The following is a 16,366-nucleotide window of genomic DNA, read 5'->3' as shown; positions in this document are numbered from 1 at the left end:
TTTTAGAGAATTCTTTGACGTTACGTGGTGAGATCGTATCTCTCGTTCCAGAAGATGCTACACAGCTCAATAGGATTTAAGTCCGGCGATTGGGGGGTGTTTTAAGCTGTTTGCGATGGTATATCAACCACTCCTGCACAAGATAAGATGAATGTTTTGGGTCATTATGTTGTTGAAATTGCCAAGTTGTCCCATTAAGGCCCAGTCTTTCGACACTTGTTTCATCTTTAAGAATGGCGCGATACACATGCCTATACATTGTCTCATCTATGAACACGAGCTTTCCGACACCAGATGCCGCGAAACACCCCCAAATCATCATATTTCCTCCACCGTGTTTAACTGTTTTGAGCAGGTTGTTTTCTTGAAGCTCTTTATTTGGCTTTCACTAAATCTTTTGTGCTCCATCTGACCGAAATAAATTGAATTTTGCTTCATCACTAAATATGGTGGTGTTGCAAAAAGCGTTGGGCTTATTGAAATGCTGTTTAGCAAATTCTAGCCTGTTTTTCTTATTTACCTTCGAAATGAAGGGTTTGTGTCGAGAAACACGGTCATCACACCCAGCCTTATGTGGGGTATTCCGACCAGTTTGGGAGTTGAAATTGATTTCAAATGAATTTTACCGGGTCTCGCACAATTTGGCAGCCGAAGTTTTTGGATTTGGTGCCACCGTGGACACCACAATTCGCTACTGTCGTTCGGTTAATTTTTTTGGGCGGCCAGATCTGCTCTCCGGAGCTACATATTTTGCCAGTATTGCAATAATGCATAACGATGTTTCGAACGCTGGACTATGATTTATCGGCAAGTTTGCCCATTTCGCGATAGGATTTTTTTTAAATACAGTTTTATACTTAATTGACGTAGTTCTAAGGAAATTTCAGCATCACGGCCCATTTCGGTCTATGTCCGTTGAAATCGCGATCAAAAATGATTGCGACCGTATACAATTCCTAAAACGTACGAATATGTAAAAAGCAATATTGAAAATAACGGGAGTTTACCGTTACGACGTCAAAATCATGAGGTAACACAAAAAGAATCCGCCAATATTTTTTTGATGTGAATTTGTGCCTTATTTTACTTTTCATGGTTGAGCTTGTAAACCTATGTCGATATTATTTTTTTGTTTGTTCAGATACCTAATAAATAAATACATTTAGAAAATACCGTTTTCAATTTTTTTTTATACTTTCATTAGAAGAAAAGTTATAGCACTGAGGACTTTGATTTTTCGAGTGTGCCAATAATTTTTTGACTCACTGTACCTCTATTCATATCAAATATACAATCTGAAAAGAAGTATTTCGTACACCCAAACTAAGTAGTTAGTCAACGTTAGTATTTTTTTCGCCCATTTTGGTAATGTTACCCCTGAAGACCATAAATTCTTCTATAAGCATAGAGAATTTTCAAGGAAAATGCAAGAATTCGTAGATTCGCTTAATTCATTCAAGAACAACCCATTAGTTTGTTCAAACAAAGCCCATTTTCATTTGTCTGGATACGTCAACAAGTAATTTTCTGGTTCAAGGTGTCACCGTTGGGTGCGCTATGAGTTCTGGAAGCGTGAATGGGCCTTATTTCGAAAATTTGGCTAAAACTGCCAATGTAGCTACAAAATCAACCAGTCCCATATTAAATTAGGCAAAACCAGCCACGTTCACCTGCTAAGCGGAAGAATTTTTTTTTTCGCCCGTTTGCTGGGTATTCACGCCGACCAATGTAGCATCAAAATGGACTAGTCTCACACTAGCATTGAATTCATCCAATTTACTTTAGCGATCCTATTGCACTTGCACATGCACATACACATGAAATATTAGCACATATGAGGATGTGAGTAATCGTGCGCTGTCAGCTATTCGTCAACGCCAGTAGCGCAAATCAAAGTTTGTCGGTGTAAACTCATTTCAACGGCTTGGCGTTGGATTAGCGCTTATCAGTTATTATTTTATTGCAGTTGTCGTTGTGATTCTTGCTAAATAAGATTATGCACTCTAAATAAAATTTTTATTGAAATATACTTATTCATTATTTCCTTTATTCTTTCTTTCTCTTCATTTTACATGCAAACGTTCGTGTCACTGGCGTATAGAAAGGTGTGTTTGTCTGCGTGTTCACGCTGTCGTGAGCGTTCGTTGAACGCTTCAAGCCAATAAACTCGCGTGCAAGACAACAAACAACAACAACTGTAACACAAACATAAAAATATCAAATTAACAATAACCAACCAAAACCAAAGACAAAAAAAAAAAATTTGAAAGCAAAACAATCAGCTCAAATATGGTGCAACAACAACGTCTGGCCATCTCTATACCAAATATTAGTAATCGCATGCCGTCCGTCTCCTCAGTCGGTGTCAGCACGCCCGGTTCTGCATCTTCGACCACCTCCTCCACCTACAATTCCAGCCTATCGACGTCAATGGACTCGGCCGCAACGGAAGTTAACAGTGCCGATATTGGCTTGTTTGTCGAAACGCCACTTCAGGAATTAAGCGCAAATACACGCCTACAATTATCGCAGTTACTAAATTGTCGTAAGATTTTGCGCTCGGAAGATGGTTACGAGCGCGATTGGCGTGGTGTCGCCGAGCTGGCCGAGGTGCGCAGTTTCTGCAGCAGCAACAATGATGATCCAATGCGCACCGTGTTGCGAGAATGGTGCTCACATCGACCGCTGACAGCAACTTTTGCACGGCTGCAACAATGCCTTGGCATCATCGATCGGTGGGATGTCAGCGATGACATTTATGAGAATATGGGTAAGTCAGTTGCTAGTGATTTATAAAAATTATTATAAAACGTGCGGTAAATGAGAAATTGAATTGGGTGATTTTCGGATTCTATATTTAAGTCTATTTATAAAATTTTATTTCATCTTTCCCATTTGCTGACTATTGTTATAAATAATACTTTTTACACGGATTGCAACATGTGTCGAAAATTCGTGTGAATTTCGTTAGAAGCTTAATGTCACTGCAAAAAGTTTTTCTTTAAATTCTTTTATCAATTTACGTCCCGTGATCGATAAATAATTAGCACTCTTATCACTATGGTATACTTGGACACCATAAATTTGTAGCGCAGTGCAACTAATTGTCAATTACTTCAATACGGCGACTGGTCAGAGATTACAAGTTTCAATTGCATACGTAAATATAATTTAATTAATGAAATATTCGGTATCATCAATCAAAGTATGTTAAATGGCTAAACAGTTCCCTTTGTTTTTAGCAATTCCAACGATAACTGCTAGAAGTCGACTAAATTTTGAATGAAGCACGTGACTGTACTTAACCCTAGGGTTTTAACATGCCGAATACAATTCTGCATTACGCGAGATCGACGTTATTCGGAAACTCGGTAGCATCAAATAAATTCATTAAATAAAGACTTGTGTAGCCCTGAACCTTCATCCTTCGCCAAGAAGACGGTGGCTGTTTCTTATTTTCAAGCTTTCTCAAGTGTTGAAATGACATGTATTTCTTTGAATTTTGATTAAAAATTAACTAAACATGAAAATTATATCATTACTTATCTAGAGGATCATTTTAATACGGATTTCAAGGGATTTCAAATGGATTTTGATGTGGAGGAGTAATACAACTATGACGGCCTTTCGAAAAAGGTCTCTTGATATTACGTGGCCCCAAATTAAGCATTTAAGTTTCTGTTTTTGTACTTTTACGAGTAAATCAAACCGCTGACGCTCTAGGACACGAATGCAATTTGCATTTAATATATCAATATTTAGCTTAGCTTTCATTAGGGAGGCGGAAGAAGTGTTAGCCAGCCAGAAATAGAGATGTTGTATTACGGTGATTTACTTAAAATTTTAGTGAACGACAGAGCCTTGGCTTTGGGCGCAAAAGTTCAATTCAGCTTCGGTGAAAAATAAAAAAAACTGAACTTTGACCGAACATTTCTTCATTTTTGTTACTTCAGAAAAAATTCAAAACATTCGAATTTACAGTCTATCTAAAAAATGTATAAGCTGCTAAATAGGTGTATCCGTTTCGTGTTTTGCAATTTGTTAGTTTAATGAGAAATTTAGAAAGCGTATACTGTGTTTACAAGATGAGTTCCGCGTATGAAAAAACGATTTGAAGCAGACCTAAAGACCTAAAAATGTTTGATCCCACGACAGTCGGTTCTACGTAGACGGAACGACCCAGATTTACATATATCCGGCCAAGGATTGCCGCTTCAGCAGCATTCCCCGTATATGCATGGGGAATATTTATACTGCTTCTACACCAACAACAACAACCTAAAAATGTTACGTGTATCTGCAGCAAAATATTTGGAAAAGTCGGAGGCGTTCATAAATAAATGGGTGAAAAGTGTACGAGGTGTGTTCGAAAAGTATCGCGAATTTTGAATTTTCGCGTCTTCGATTTTTACCTATTCAAAAAGATGGATCAAAGAACGTGTATCAAATTTTGTGTGAAAAACGAAATTAAGTGCGCGGATGCATTCCGAATGTCATACGGAGAAACTACGCTACTTTGGACCAAAGCAACGTTTATCGGTGGTACAAAATGTCCTCCGAAGGCCGAGAAGATGTGAACGACGAAAAGCGTGCCGGACGCCCGAACACTTCAACAACAGACGAAAAAAATTGATGAAGTGAAGAAAATGGTATTGGCCAATCGTCGGTTTATGGTTATGATGTGGAAAACAAAGCTCAATCATTTCAATGGAAACTGCCGCACGAACCTAGACCGAAAAAAGCGCGCCAAGTTCGGTCGAATGTATAAGTTTTGCTCACCGTTTTCTTCGATTGCAGGGGCGTTGTGCATCATGAGTTCTTGCCACTGGGCAAAACGGTCAATAAGGAATTACCTGTATTACCTGCAAGTTATGTGCAATTTGCGCGAAACGCCCGGATTTGTGGAAGAACAAAAATTGGATCTCGCATCACGACACATGGTTGCTTGTGCGCGACTTTTGGGCCAAAAACAACACACTAATGATGCCACAGCCACCGTATTCCCCAGGTATGGTGCCCTGTGACTTTTTCTTGTTCCCGAAACTGAAGTGGCCCATGAAAGGACGATGCTACGCTACGATTGACGAGATAAAGATTCGATGCCGTCGGACGAGCTAAAGAAGATAAAAAAAAAATATTTTTTAAAGTCCTTCGAAGATTGGAAAAAACGTTGGCACAAGTGCATAATATCTCACGGGGATTACTTTGAAGGGGGCATAATAGATATTAATGAATAAATAAATAATTAAAAATAAACACAAAAATCACGTTACTTTTTGAACACACCTCGTATCGAACTTAAAAACGTTGGTGACTTACCCGAACGGAGCCAAAAAAAACAACCTCTTCAAAGCAAGATCAGAAGAGCATTGATTTCTTTGTGACAAAAGCGAACTTATCGTTGCCTGAAAGTGAATCAGTTTTAAGAAAAAGTGGGATTAATGTATCCAAAGACGTGATTCGAGGACGTTTACGTGCAAAAAATCTCAAATTCCGGAGCACATTAAAAAAATGACTTGCATGGGCTAAATAAAATTCAGAACGGAATTGGGCAAACGTCTTATTCACGGACGAATCTTTCTTTTTCGCGAATACTTGCATACGTCTTTCCTGGTTTATGTTGTTGTTGTTGTTGTTGCAGCAGCATAAGCATTTCACGTATATGTATGCTGAAGTGACAGCCTTTGACGGATATAAATCCGGGTCGTTGCGGTTACGTAGGACTGACTCGTTAGATTCACGTTTGGGGTAGCTTCTCCGAAAAATGATTTTACTGCTTTTTCGTGCTATCTTACAATTTGAATGCACTTTTGATGAAAAAAAATGTACCAAAAAGAATTTTTACCGTCAGCAAAGATACTTGGAAGATTTAGCCAACTCTAGATTTTCCCAGAAGACAACCATCGAAGCCGAAGGTGAAGGAAACAGCAAAATTAGATTGAAATGTTGGATTGGCCTTCACAGTATCCTAATGCCAACGCTTTTGAAAATGTTTGGGCAATAGTTAAGCACAAACTCAAAGCAAACAGTCATCATGGCAATTTCAGCTGGTTTGGAGCTGATTAACTCCACAACTTGCGCAGAAATTAACACAAAGTAAAACTCAAAGATGAGCAGTCATTATAGCTATTAGGGGGACTACCATATATGTACATTTCATTGAATAAATTGCGTATAATAAATATTATGAGGCCATGCAATCCATGCAATGCAGTTCGTTGGAATCGAATTGGTCAAATAGTTTCCAAGTTATGGCGGTCACGCGTCTATTAGACAGACTGTATATGATACCGATATGATTTGCAGTAATAATATTGAAACAAGTTATTGTGGACATTTATATTAATGGATATCTATTGCCACCTTTTCAATTGAAAAAATTTGCTTTAACATATCTAGCGAGTGCGGTTAGTGAGCAATTGTTATGAGGTGAAAATGCCAATAAGCTTAGTCCTGCCATAAGTTCTGTTACACGTTAAGTTCGTTATAGATATGAAATACTTATAATACTAATAATACTTTTTTAATGAAGTTAGTTTTATTTAAACATGCAAATATTAAAAAACAAAAGTTTAAATTTTTATTCGAAATGGTCCCCATTTGCTTCTTCACAAACCTTCAAACGATTAGACTATTCAGCTATCGCAGCACGCACGGTTTTCATTGACATTGACGTCCCTGCTCGAACCAAAGATTGTTCGAGATTCCGACCACAAATTGTAGCCTAATGGATTCAGATCTGAACTTGCAGACGGCAAATCTTCTGTGTCTATGAAATCAGGAATATTGTTTTTTAGCCACTGCTGGGTGGTTTTTGCCTTATGAGTTGGAGCAGACTCTTACCGAAAGATACAAAGCCCTCCATTGAAGAGAGCACTGCTCAACTGCTTCACCACGCCTTTTAAGGCATTTTCCTGTTACACAGCCTTTTTCGCAGAAATGAAGAGATGTAAAGCCTTTACTAGACACTCACCATTAAACCATTACGGAGGCTGGATGGTGGGCGCGCTGAACCCTTGGAACAACATTTTTTGCGTTTGAGAGGTTTTTGCATAGATTTTGTCGTTTTGCTAATTAAAAACTTCTTCAACAGTGCAAATTTTCTCATCAGTGAAAATAATATTTTTATGGCCGCTGACCGCGTGCCACCGAAGAAACTGCTTGCATCTCTCGAGTCTAATTTTCTTTAAGCGCGTTGTCAAAAAATGAACAGTAGAGTGACGGAAGGCCTTCATGTGGAGATCGTCTCTAATTAGTCTTGGCATGGCTCTGCTCGATTCATTCATTTCCTGGACATGATTTTCTGCTTTCTAAGGGTATTTCTGCGAATTCTTTCTCGAACGGCTGCATTGATTCGAACCACTCGAGGGCGACCACATCTTTTTCTGTCTGTCACTTCAGACGTTTGTGAAAAAGGATTGATCATACCCAGACAAACATTCTCCAAATAGTAAGTTTTCTTCATCAATTCGTAAGTCTCACTTGCACAAGCAAAAATACTAATTTTTTTTTCGACGTATGCATTGTAAAATTTGTCGCAAAATTTATGGCAAGACTAAGTACAATGTGCAAAATTATTCAACTACGAGTAGTAAACAATTACTACTTGGCACATGTAGAAATTTGTTTTTTGCTTATTGTTTTCACAAAACATTTTTATTAATAAAAAAAAAAAAAATGTACTACATTGCTAGTTTATTGCTCAGAAAAATGTTTGGTGCTGAAAAACTTGGTGATGTTCGGTCGTTCTATACACAATTTTCTATACCTCTTCATTTCTTCGATTTTTCTCGGAACTTCCAGCCAGAGTATTTTTTTCATAAAACCCCAAATGGGCTAATTTAAATTAATAAAAGATTTTGTTTTGGTCATATCGGCAGGCAATGGCAAACCTCCGAGTGTATTATTGCCATGAAAAAGCTCCTCATAAAAATATCTGCCGTTCGGAATCGGCTTGAAACTGTAGGTCCCTCCATTTGTGAAACAACATCAAGACGCACGCCACAAATAGGAGGAGGAGCTCGGCCAAACACCCAAAAAAGGTGCACGCGCCAATTATATATATATACATATATATTGCATGCATATACACATACATAAGTATTTTGTTTTATAAACCTGACCAGAAAATTATATTATACGCCATTGTTATTTATTTTTAAAAATTTGTTGTTTCACTACTCTCTCTGTCAATTCTTCTGTATATAAAGACATATTTTTTATCTTTTTTCGCAAGGTTGTTGTCGAAAATCACTTGACGTTCCACATTTACGGGATTTGTCAAAATAAAAAAAAAATAAAACACAGCGAAAGAAACAACCACTTTTAGCCAAATTTAACTGCGCTCATAAAAGAAAACGTCCACCAAAACCCGAAACGAGCAGTAAACAAACAAAAATTAAATAAAACAGAATGACAGACGCAGCAGCCGTGCAAATTTACACATTCGCAGGCATTGTCAACATTCTCCACCGCGGCCCTTGCCATATACATACGTATATATGTACAGGGTCGTTCAAGTTAGAGTTTACTTATTTTACAGTATTGTTTTAAAAGTTTGATGCCATTGCTATTGGCAGATATTACATATAAAATGTGCAATTTACTTACTTGCACTACGTTTTTTCTGGTGAAAAGAGGAATTCTATGAGAAAGTACGAAAATAATTAAAATGCGCTACCGTCGTAGTAAATCGACAAATCTGTAAACATTAGCTTGGATAAAACTTTCTTGCTGCTCACTCGCCTTAACACATATTCGTTTTCTCTGACCCTCAGTAAAATTGCTGGCTTAAAATTTCTGTGGAACAATTGAACCCTCTAACTGCCTTAATAAACTGTCATTATTACCTATGTTGAGAAAGGGTCCATAATACCCATTTAAGGGGGGAGCCTGGTTTATAAGGTAAAAAAAATCAATTTTTTTTTTTTCGTTTTAAGCGATTCCTAATATATTTCAGAATATTCACACAAAGATACAGAGCCTAATTCTCAATATTTCCATAGATACAAAGCCAAAAGTAGGCGAGCGTTAGGAAGTTACGCTGTGACCGGACAGCTATAGTACAAACTTTATTTTCTTTTCTCGACTTTTCATTTTTATGATTTCTTTGAATTGGCATACATGAATGAAAAAAAAACTAATGAACCTTTTGAAATGAATCATAACTTGTTCTCTTCAGTATAAAATTCTCTTCTATTTGAACTAAGAAAATAGATTAAAAAAAATTTTCAAGATTTTTATACCAAGTTGAAGTGAATTTTTTTTTATAGAAAGGCATTTTTTTCTTTAAAACCTCCAAAAAGTTGAAATTTTGGAATTTCTCTCAGTTTTCTTAGTTCATCTAGAATAAAAAATTATGATAATTAGAAATCCATTTCAATTTTTTGCTTTAGATAATAATTACGAGCTGTATCTTGTACGCCAGTTGGAAACTCCAGCGTTGCAGCGCTCTACCAATTTCTATGTTAAACATTTTTTTTCAACTTATTTTAACCAGTACAAAATTTATAGTTTTTAAATGTTAATTAAAAGATAAAAAAAACTTTGCAGTGCTAAATTAATTTTTTCCTTAAAAAAAAAATCGCAAAGAGATGCAATTTTTAGACCTCATAAACCAGGCTCCCCCCTTAAGCAAGAGTTAGAGAGTTAAAATGTACTACAGAAAAATTTCTCGTCAAATTCTACTTTGGAAGTCAGACAAAAAAATTATATTTGAAATCGTTTTATACTTAATATTTTCGATAAACATCCGCACCTTCGCCTAAAATTTTCAAACTATTTATCAGTAAATAAAAACTCAGACCTTCTAAAATATTTAGTACTGTATTCGACAAAATTGATGCTTGAGACGTCTTCCTTCTGTCGTCCGACGTCCAATGTTAGGCAGTATTCTCATTCTTAAATTGGGTTCCCAACTAAAATAAAAATTAATTTAGTTCGAATTAAAAACAAAAATAGGTTCAAACTTTAAAGACCCTGCATACACTCTCTTTCATTTCACCATCATCCGTTCGTTGATTTCATTTTGTTGATGTCAGTTTCGATACGTCGTTGGCTGTGGGGAAGCGCTTTTATTCGCTCGCGCCTCATTAATGTGTGCGCATGTATAGCACAGCCTCAGCGCAGTCGAGTTGTTGGGCCGTGCGGCGGTGATTAGCGGCTTCAACTCCAACTGTTGTGCGGCTTGACGAATTTTGCATGGCTCAATGACTTTCAGATATCACGTCTCACACAATCACAATCACGTGTACACACATGCACATGCATATCTACACAGATACGGCAGCCGAAGGACAGTAAAATTGTCACAGAGTAATTTGAGGGTATGAACAAAAATCTAAAAATAAATTAAATCACTGCTAAGCAATGAACAAATACAATAAAGTAAAAACAAGACATATGTACATATGAGAATATGATATGGTTCATACACTTTATGTACATATGGCTGGCAATTGTTTGTGAATTAATAGTAACGTCCAATGCAGGATAAGATGTTCGCCTTTTAGTTATTAAATATACGAGTGCATACTCTGTACAGTAGACCGTACTACTATATGTGACCTGGTCTACGAAAAGGTACCTTACGTGCGAAAACAAGTTTTCGAGAAAATAGTAGTTAAAGTTCAAACTTCTAAAAGCCCTTATAACTTTTTTAAATATTAATATTTTTCAATCCGGTTTGGCTTATTTTCTTCTTTTGAAAACAGACTTCAGTATCGTATTCATTACACCTCAGACTGTCCAGGAATGGTTCAGTTTTTAATTTGCACAAATTATTATCTTCGTTATTCTAATTTGTATTATGACAAAAAAATCAGTCTTTTTCGTATTTGTACTTTACTTTTTTTTTTCTTTTAACAAACTTTTAAACAAATTATGACTTTCTGGTTTTCACCATTTTAAAGAGCTTTTCACACACTATTCGAATCAACAAAAAAGTGAAAAATGATTTTTTGACACGTAAGGTACCTTTTCATAGACCAGGTCACATATTATAAGAAATTTTTTTTTTTTTTTTTCAAAAACAAAGTGGCTGAACGTAGGCGGCCCCTTTACATTTTTTATTATATACAATATTTTTGCCTCGAGAGGACAATTTTTTTGTTGTCTCAAGTACCGCGTTCTAGTATGATACATACCTACCAGATCAGAGGTCCTACCCACTCTAATGCGACACTGTTGTCTATAAATTAATGGTCGTCAAAAATCATTTTACACTAAATCACAAAATTTTCCCACAAGCTAAGCTCAATAATATAATCATCCCCCAAATCAACGTCATGCAAACTTACATGGAAAACCCATATTTTAACCAAATGCAAGGCTCTAGGAATAAAACTCAGAAGCCTATATTGGTTTATTAGTCGATTAGTGACCAAGTTAAGTTACTGATCTAGGTTAGAGTCGGGTTCTAAAAGTTCTGGTCGACCAAACCTTGAATATTTTCTATAGATGTCCGCAAAAGAAAGTTGAGCACAATTTCGTGAAGTGCAGCTACGAAGATGTTCTATATCCACTGATTTAGAAATGAAAGCAGATCGAACTAGGCAAATCGGAGTGTAATATTATTGACCGAGTATTATTGTCCGATAAAGTAGTGATTTCATGTGTGATTCGGTGCTGAAGCTTACTAAAAAGTAACTAGGGAAAACAACTACACTAACGCGCCTTCCGCTGTAATCGTGCTTTTGACGTCTGTTGACTTACGCAAGGCCAGCTTTGGTGTTAAGTCGCAGTTTTTGCTGAATTCAGTCTTAATATAAATTCTTAATTTAAACCTAAGATGATGGAAAGGTGTTTTCTTGCACACTCCGAATGAATATCAACTATGAAAAAGGCTTTTATGGCCCTACATTTCTTAGAAAAATTCAAGATGCACACCAATAATGCCCGCCATAATGTATGCAACATACTATTGTCATTAGGCCGGGTCGATTTGTGGGGAGGCAAAAAAATCGCCCATTGCTCTATGAAAATCGTATTCTAGGGATCAAAATAAGAAACTTTGCCGAAGTAACCATACCTCTAAAACGAATTCTGATGTGCCCCAATTTGGGTCGAACTTTTCAGTTTCTTTTCTCATGTAAATGGTGATATTTTGAAATGATTGTATGGGGAACCCCCCAGGGGAGTTCCAGGGGGTGTGCCACTGGCATGGGTGGATCGGCCGTCCAAAGTTAGTGGGGGTCGGTCATACATTTGGACTCGATTGGAGCACTCTAAATGGGCAAAGTGGGATTTTTCGTTCGACCCAAATTGGGGGACATCAGAATTCGTTTCAGAGGTATGGTTTCTTCGGCAAAGTTTCTTATTTTGATCCCTAGAATACAATTTTCACAGAGCAATGAGCGATTTTTAAATCGACCCGCCCTAATTGTCATACTTGCATATGTACGGTCAACGTCAAAAAGAAAGTGTACACCATATATTATATTAACAAATTTTGAATATTTTATATATACATATGTATATACATAGTTCATACTACTACGAAAACCATATAATGCAAAGTCTTAAGCTTGGTACAAAATTAATAAAAAAGAACCGGCAAATTTTAAAACTTTTTTATCAGAATTGCTGAAAAAATTTCAAATATGCAACATTACAGCTCATTAAATTTTGGTATAGTAGCCGAATGGGTTGGTGCATGATTACCATTCGCAATTCACAGATAGAACGTTGGTTCGAATCTCGGAGAAACCAAAATTAATAAAAACATATTTCTAATAGCGGTCGCCCCTCGGCAGGCAATGGCAAACCTCCTCTGCCATGAAAAAGATCCTCATAAAAATCTCTGCCGTTCGGAGTCGGCTTGAAATTGTAGGTCCCTCCATTTGTGGAGCAACATAAAGACGCACACCATAAATAGGAGCTCCGCCAAACACCCAAAAAGGGTGTACGCGCCAATTATATATATATAAAGTGTAAGTTTCAAGTAGGTGAAAACTCACGCTGATTTTTGAGAATTTTTTTTTTTTGGTGCGGTCTTGTGCATCTTCTCCATTTAACACCTACTCCACATTTTTTTATGTAGAAGAAAACACCCATTACCGTAAGCAGAAAAAAAGTCGAAATTAACGCAATTTCTGAACCACTTGAAACTTTCACGTTATTATTACCAAAATTCAATGACCTATAAAATTTCATGCTAGTATTTTTTCAGAAATTTTTGATTTATTAAACTGCACACCCGAATTTTTTTTTTTAATTCGAACTAGAAATTTTGATGAAAATTTTATACAAAGTTCGAAACTTTGCTCTACATGGTTATTGTTGTATAAACTTTGTTTTTATAAAATAATAATCGAAATCACAAAATAAAAAAGTCAGAATTTATCACTATGTGGTGTACACTTGTTTTTGACGCTGACGGTATATTTTATTATACAATTTTCAATTTTAAAAATTTTGTTTGCATTCGAAAATTCCACTAATCAAAACTGCTTTAATTGTACACGTCGAAACATAAATGTTTTTAGTATAAATCGGTCTTGCTTTGTGAAATACAATTTATTTATGTGCAAAAATGTGTGTATGTATGAATTTTTATGCCCTAACTAAGACTATGGACAAGGCACATAAATTTCCATACGTCAGATACTTTCTCCGAATTTTTCGCAATAATTCCATTAAGCGAATTTGCGGGCATTGATGTACATATGTATGTATGTGTATATGTATGTACTTGCATGTGTGCTTGCAAACGGCCTGCTTGCTGTATTGGCGTACGACGTAAGTACCTACATAAAAGACCGTAAATAACATTTGCACAATACCTACATTTTAAATGCTTTCCGCTATTGTTTTCGATATTTGGCTGTTGTCTGTCCGTCTATGACATTGAATGGTTTGTAATTGTTTACACTGGGCCAAATGCCCGGCCGCTAACAACAACAACAGACGACAATGCGCGTGTTGCTACTAGCGTGCGAGTTATAAGGAACAGTCGAGTTTTGCTTAATTTGAGCGGTTAAATTAAAGCAAGCAGTCAATAAAAAAATCAAAAGCTAAATTAAAAAAAAAAATCGAAGCTAAAACAAAGGCGAAGTGCTAAAACACACACAATATTTTTACAATAATATTTATTTTGTATGCATACATACTTACTCTATAGGGATACCAATCCCGAGAAAATTTCTACTTTTTTCAGGTTCAAGTGTTGGAAAGAAAGTGGGCATTAATCGAAATTACAGAAACGTCCGTGACGTGCCAAAAATAGTGCAATAATTCGAGGACATATTGCCTGATTCTCACTATTACATGACAAGAGTGTCATTCTAATGAAAACAGCTATCATTGTGGGTTATTTCAATTTGACCAAACTATGTCGTAAGCAATTGACACACTGAGACCAGACTTATACAACAATCATTTGATGTGTGGAGTTTTTGTCAGTTGGTTTTGTGGACAATAAATTTAGATTACGATTAAAATACTCCAATTCTCATAATTTCTTAGCGACTCGGTAAAAATCCAATAAACAATAGCTTTCCGATTTTGAGACTCACATTAGTATTCTTAATACAGAAGAAGAAATTTTAATAAAAATTACAAAAAAATGTTTCCAACTGTTCGATTTAGTATACACAATTGCGACTTATAAATTATATTAATTTATTAACAAGGTTCTGATTTAAAAATTACTTTGTTTGTGCTTTTTTTATTTATTAAAAAGGTAACGTTCAAAACCTAATCTTCTTAAGGGGGGAGCCTGGTTTATGAGCTCTAAAAATTGCATCTCTTTGCGATGATTCATTTCAAAAGGTTTATTAGTTTTTTTTCATTCATGTACGCCAAATCAAAGAAATCATAAAAATGAACAGTCGAGAAAAGGAGATAAAGTTTGTACTATAGCTGTCCGGTCACAGCGTAACTTCCTAACGCTCGCCTACTTTTGGCTTTGTATCTACGGAAATATTGAGAATTAGGCTCTGTAACTTTGTGTGAATATTCTGAAATATATTAGGAATCGCTTAAAACGAAAAAAAAGAAATTGATTTGTTTGACCTTATAAACCAGGCTCCCCCTTAAATTTTTGCAAAAATTTTTAATTTTATTTTTATTAAAGCGTGTCATTCCTAGTGACGGTCGTTTTTCTTAGCAGTTTTGAATATTTTTTTCAAAAACTTAGAATTCCAAGAAAATTCATAGAAAATAATTCTCAATCAATAGCCAGAACAAAAAAAAAGAAAAATAATCAACTAAAAATAATTCTTTGTACCAAAATATTCCAAAAGAAACTGTTTTGTCTTTAAGTGAAAGAAATATTTATTTTTCAACATAAATCACGCCTATTGAACTGTATGAAAAGCAGATGCAAATGTATTTTGAACAGGCTTTCTTGTAAACTATACAATGCAATACATACAATGACTTGTTAAATTTTTTTCTATTTTCTGAAAAATGCCTTCATTTTTTTTTACGGGTGATAGCCACGATATCTCTGAAGCCGTTCTTGAGATATCAACGTCGCGTTCGAATATCTTGCCATTTCTCTATTATAACTACTTTCTAACCACATCGGATATTAAAATATCGCTGTGCCCACATATTCTATATAGAAAAAAAGAAAAATCAATTTCTTCAATCCATCACACGGAATGACCCTTTTAATATTAATGGTGAGTTAAAATTTTTAAAGTTTTTAGCAGAACACAAAAGGCTAATTGAATTTTTACCGAGCTGTATTTTACGGGACAACATTTGAAAAAAAAACCGAAATGAAAAATCGCCGTTAATATTAGCAAATACAAAGGTTTTTAATTTAAAAAATGTACATTCCGGGACTAGTCCCGAAATTCCTAAGTCAAAAATTACCGTTAATATTGGCGAAAAACAAAGGCTTATTGATTTTTACAATTTTCAATTTACAATCCCGGCCTAATCCCGAATACCAAGATTATATTCAAAAATCGCGAAATTCCTAAATCAAAAATCACCGCTAATCATGCATTCCTACTATTTACACATATATTATACATATACTGCACATTATAATCAGTATACACAAACATGCAAATGTACAAAGGCACAACAGAAATGCGGGGTGTATGAAAAAAAATTATATGATATTTACAATTTTGTATGTGAAAACGTATAAATAAATAAACAAAATCTTAAAACAAAACAAGAAACAAATTCTAAAAACAAAAACAAAAGAATATGTGGGCAATAACAGATACCGCCAGTGGCATATAGTGCATAGAAACAAAAAGTATGAGCAATTTTCTGCTGAAAAATCGTAACATCCGTCCACTTTTGATTTGAAACTCTGTTATTTTTGCATACATACATACATACATACATACATACAAGTGTATGTAAATATTGTTCATGTGCCCATATATACGTAAATAAATCG

At 35.5% G+C, this 16,366-nt stretch overlaps 1 protein-coding gene across 2 annotated transcripts in view; it reads left to right on the top strand.

Moving 5' to 3' along the window:
- The window catches only part of LOC129243910 (myeloid differentiation primary response protein MyD88-like), a 79,363-nt gene that overhangs the window by 32,505 nt on the left and 30,492 nt on the right, over window positions 1-16,366 (top strand). For both annotated transcript variants that reach the window (XM_054881352.1, XM_054881351.1), the window contains exon 2: window positions 2,102-2,770. In XM_054881352.1, coding sequence (XP_054737327.1) covers window positions 2,290-2,770 — 481 coding nt within the window. In that variant the 5' untranslated portion in view covers window positions 2,102-2,289. The remainder of the gene's footprint in view (window positions 1-2,101; window positions 2,771-16,366) is intronic.

Source organism: Anastrepha obliqua, chromosome 4 (genome assembly GCF_027943255.1).
Source record: "Anastrepha obliqua isolate idAnaObli1 chromosome 4, idAnaObli1_1.0, whole genome shotgun sequence".
Classification (NCBI taxonomy): Eukaryota; Metazoa; Arthropoda; class Insecta; order Diptera; family Tephritidae; genus Anastrepha; species Anastrepha obliqua.
The sequence above is the reverse complement of the archived record's forward strand: the minus strand, read 5'-3'. Positions and strand labels throughout refer to the sequence as shown.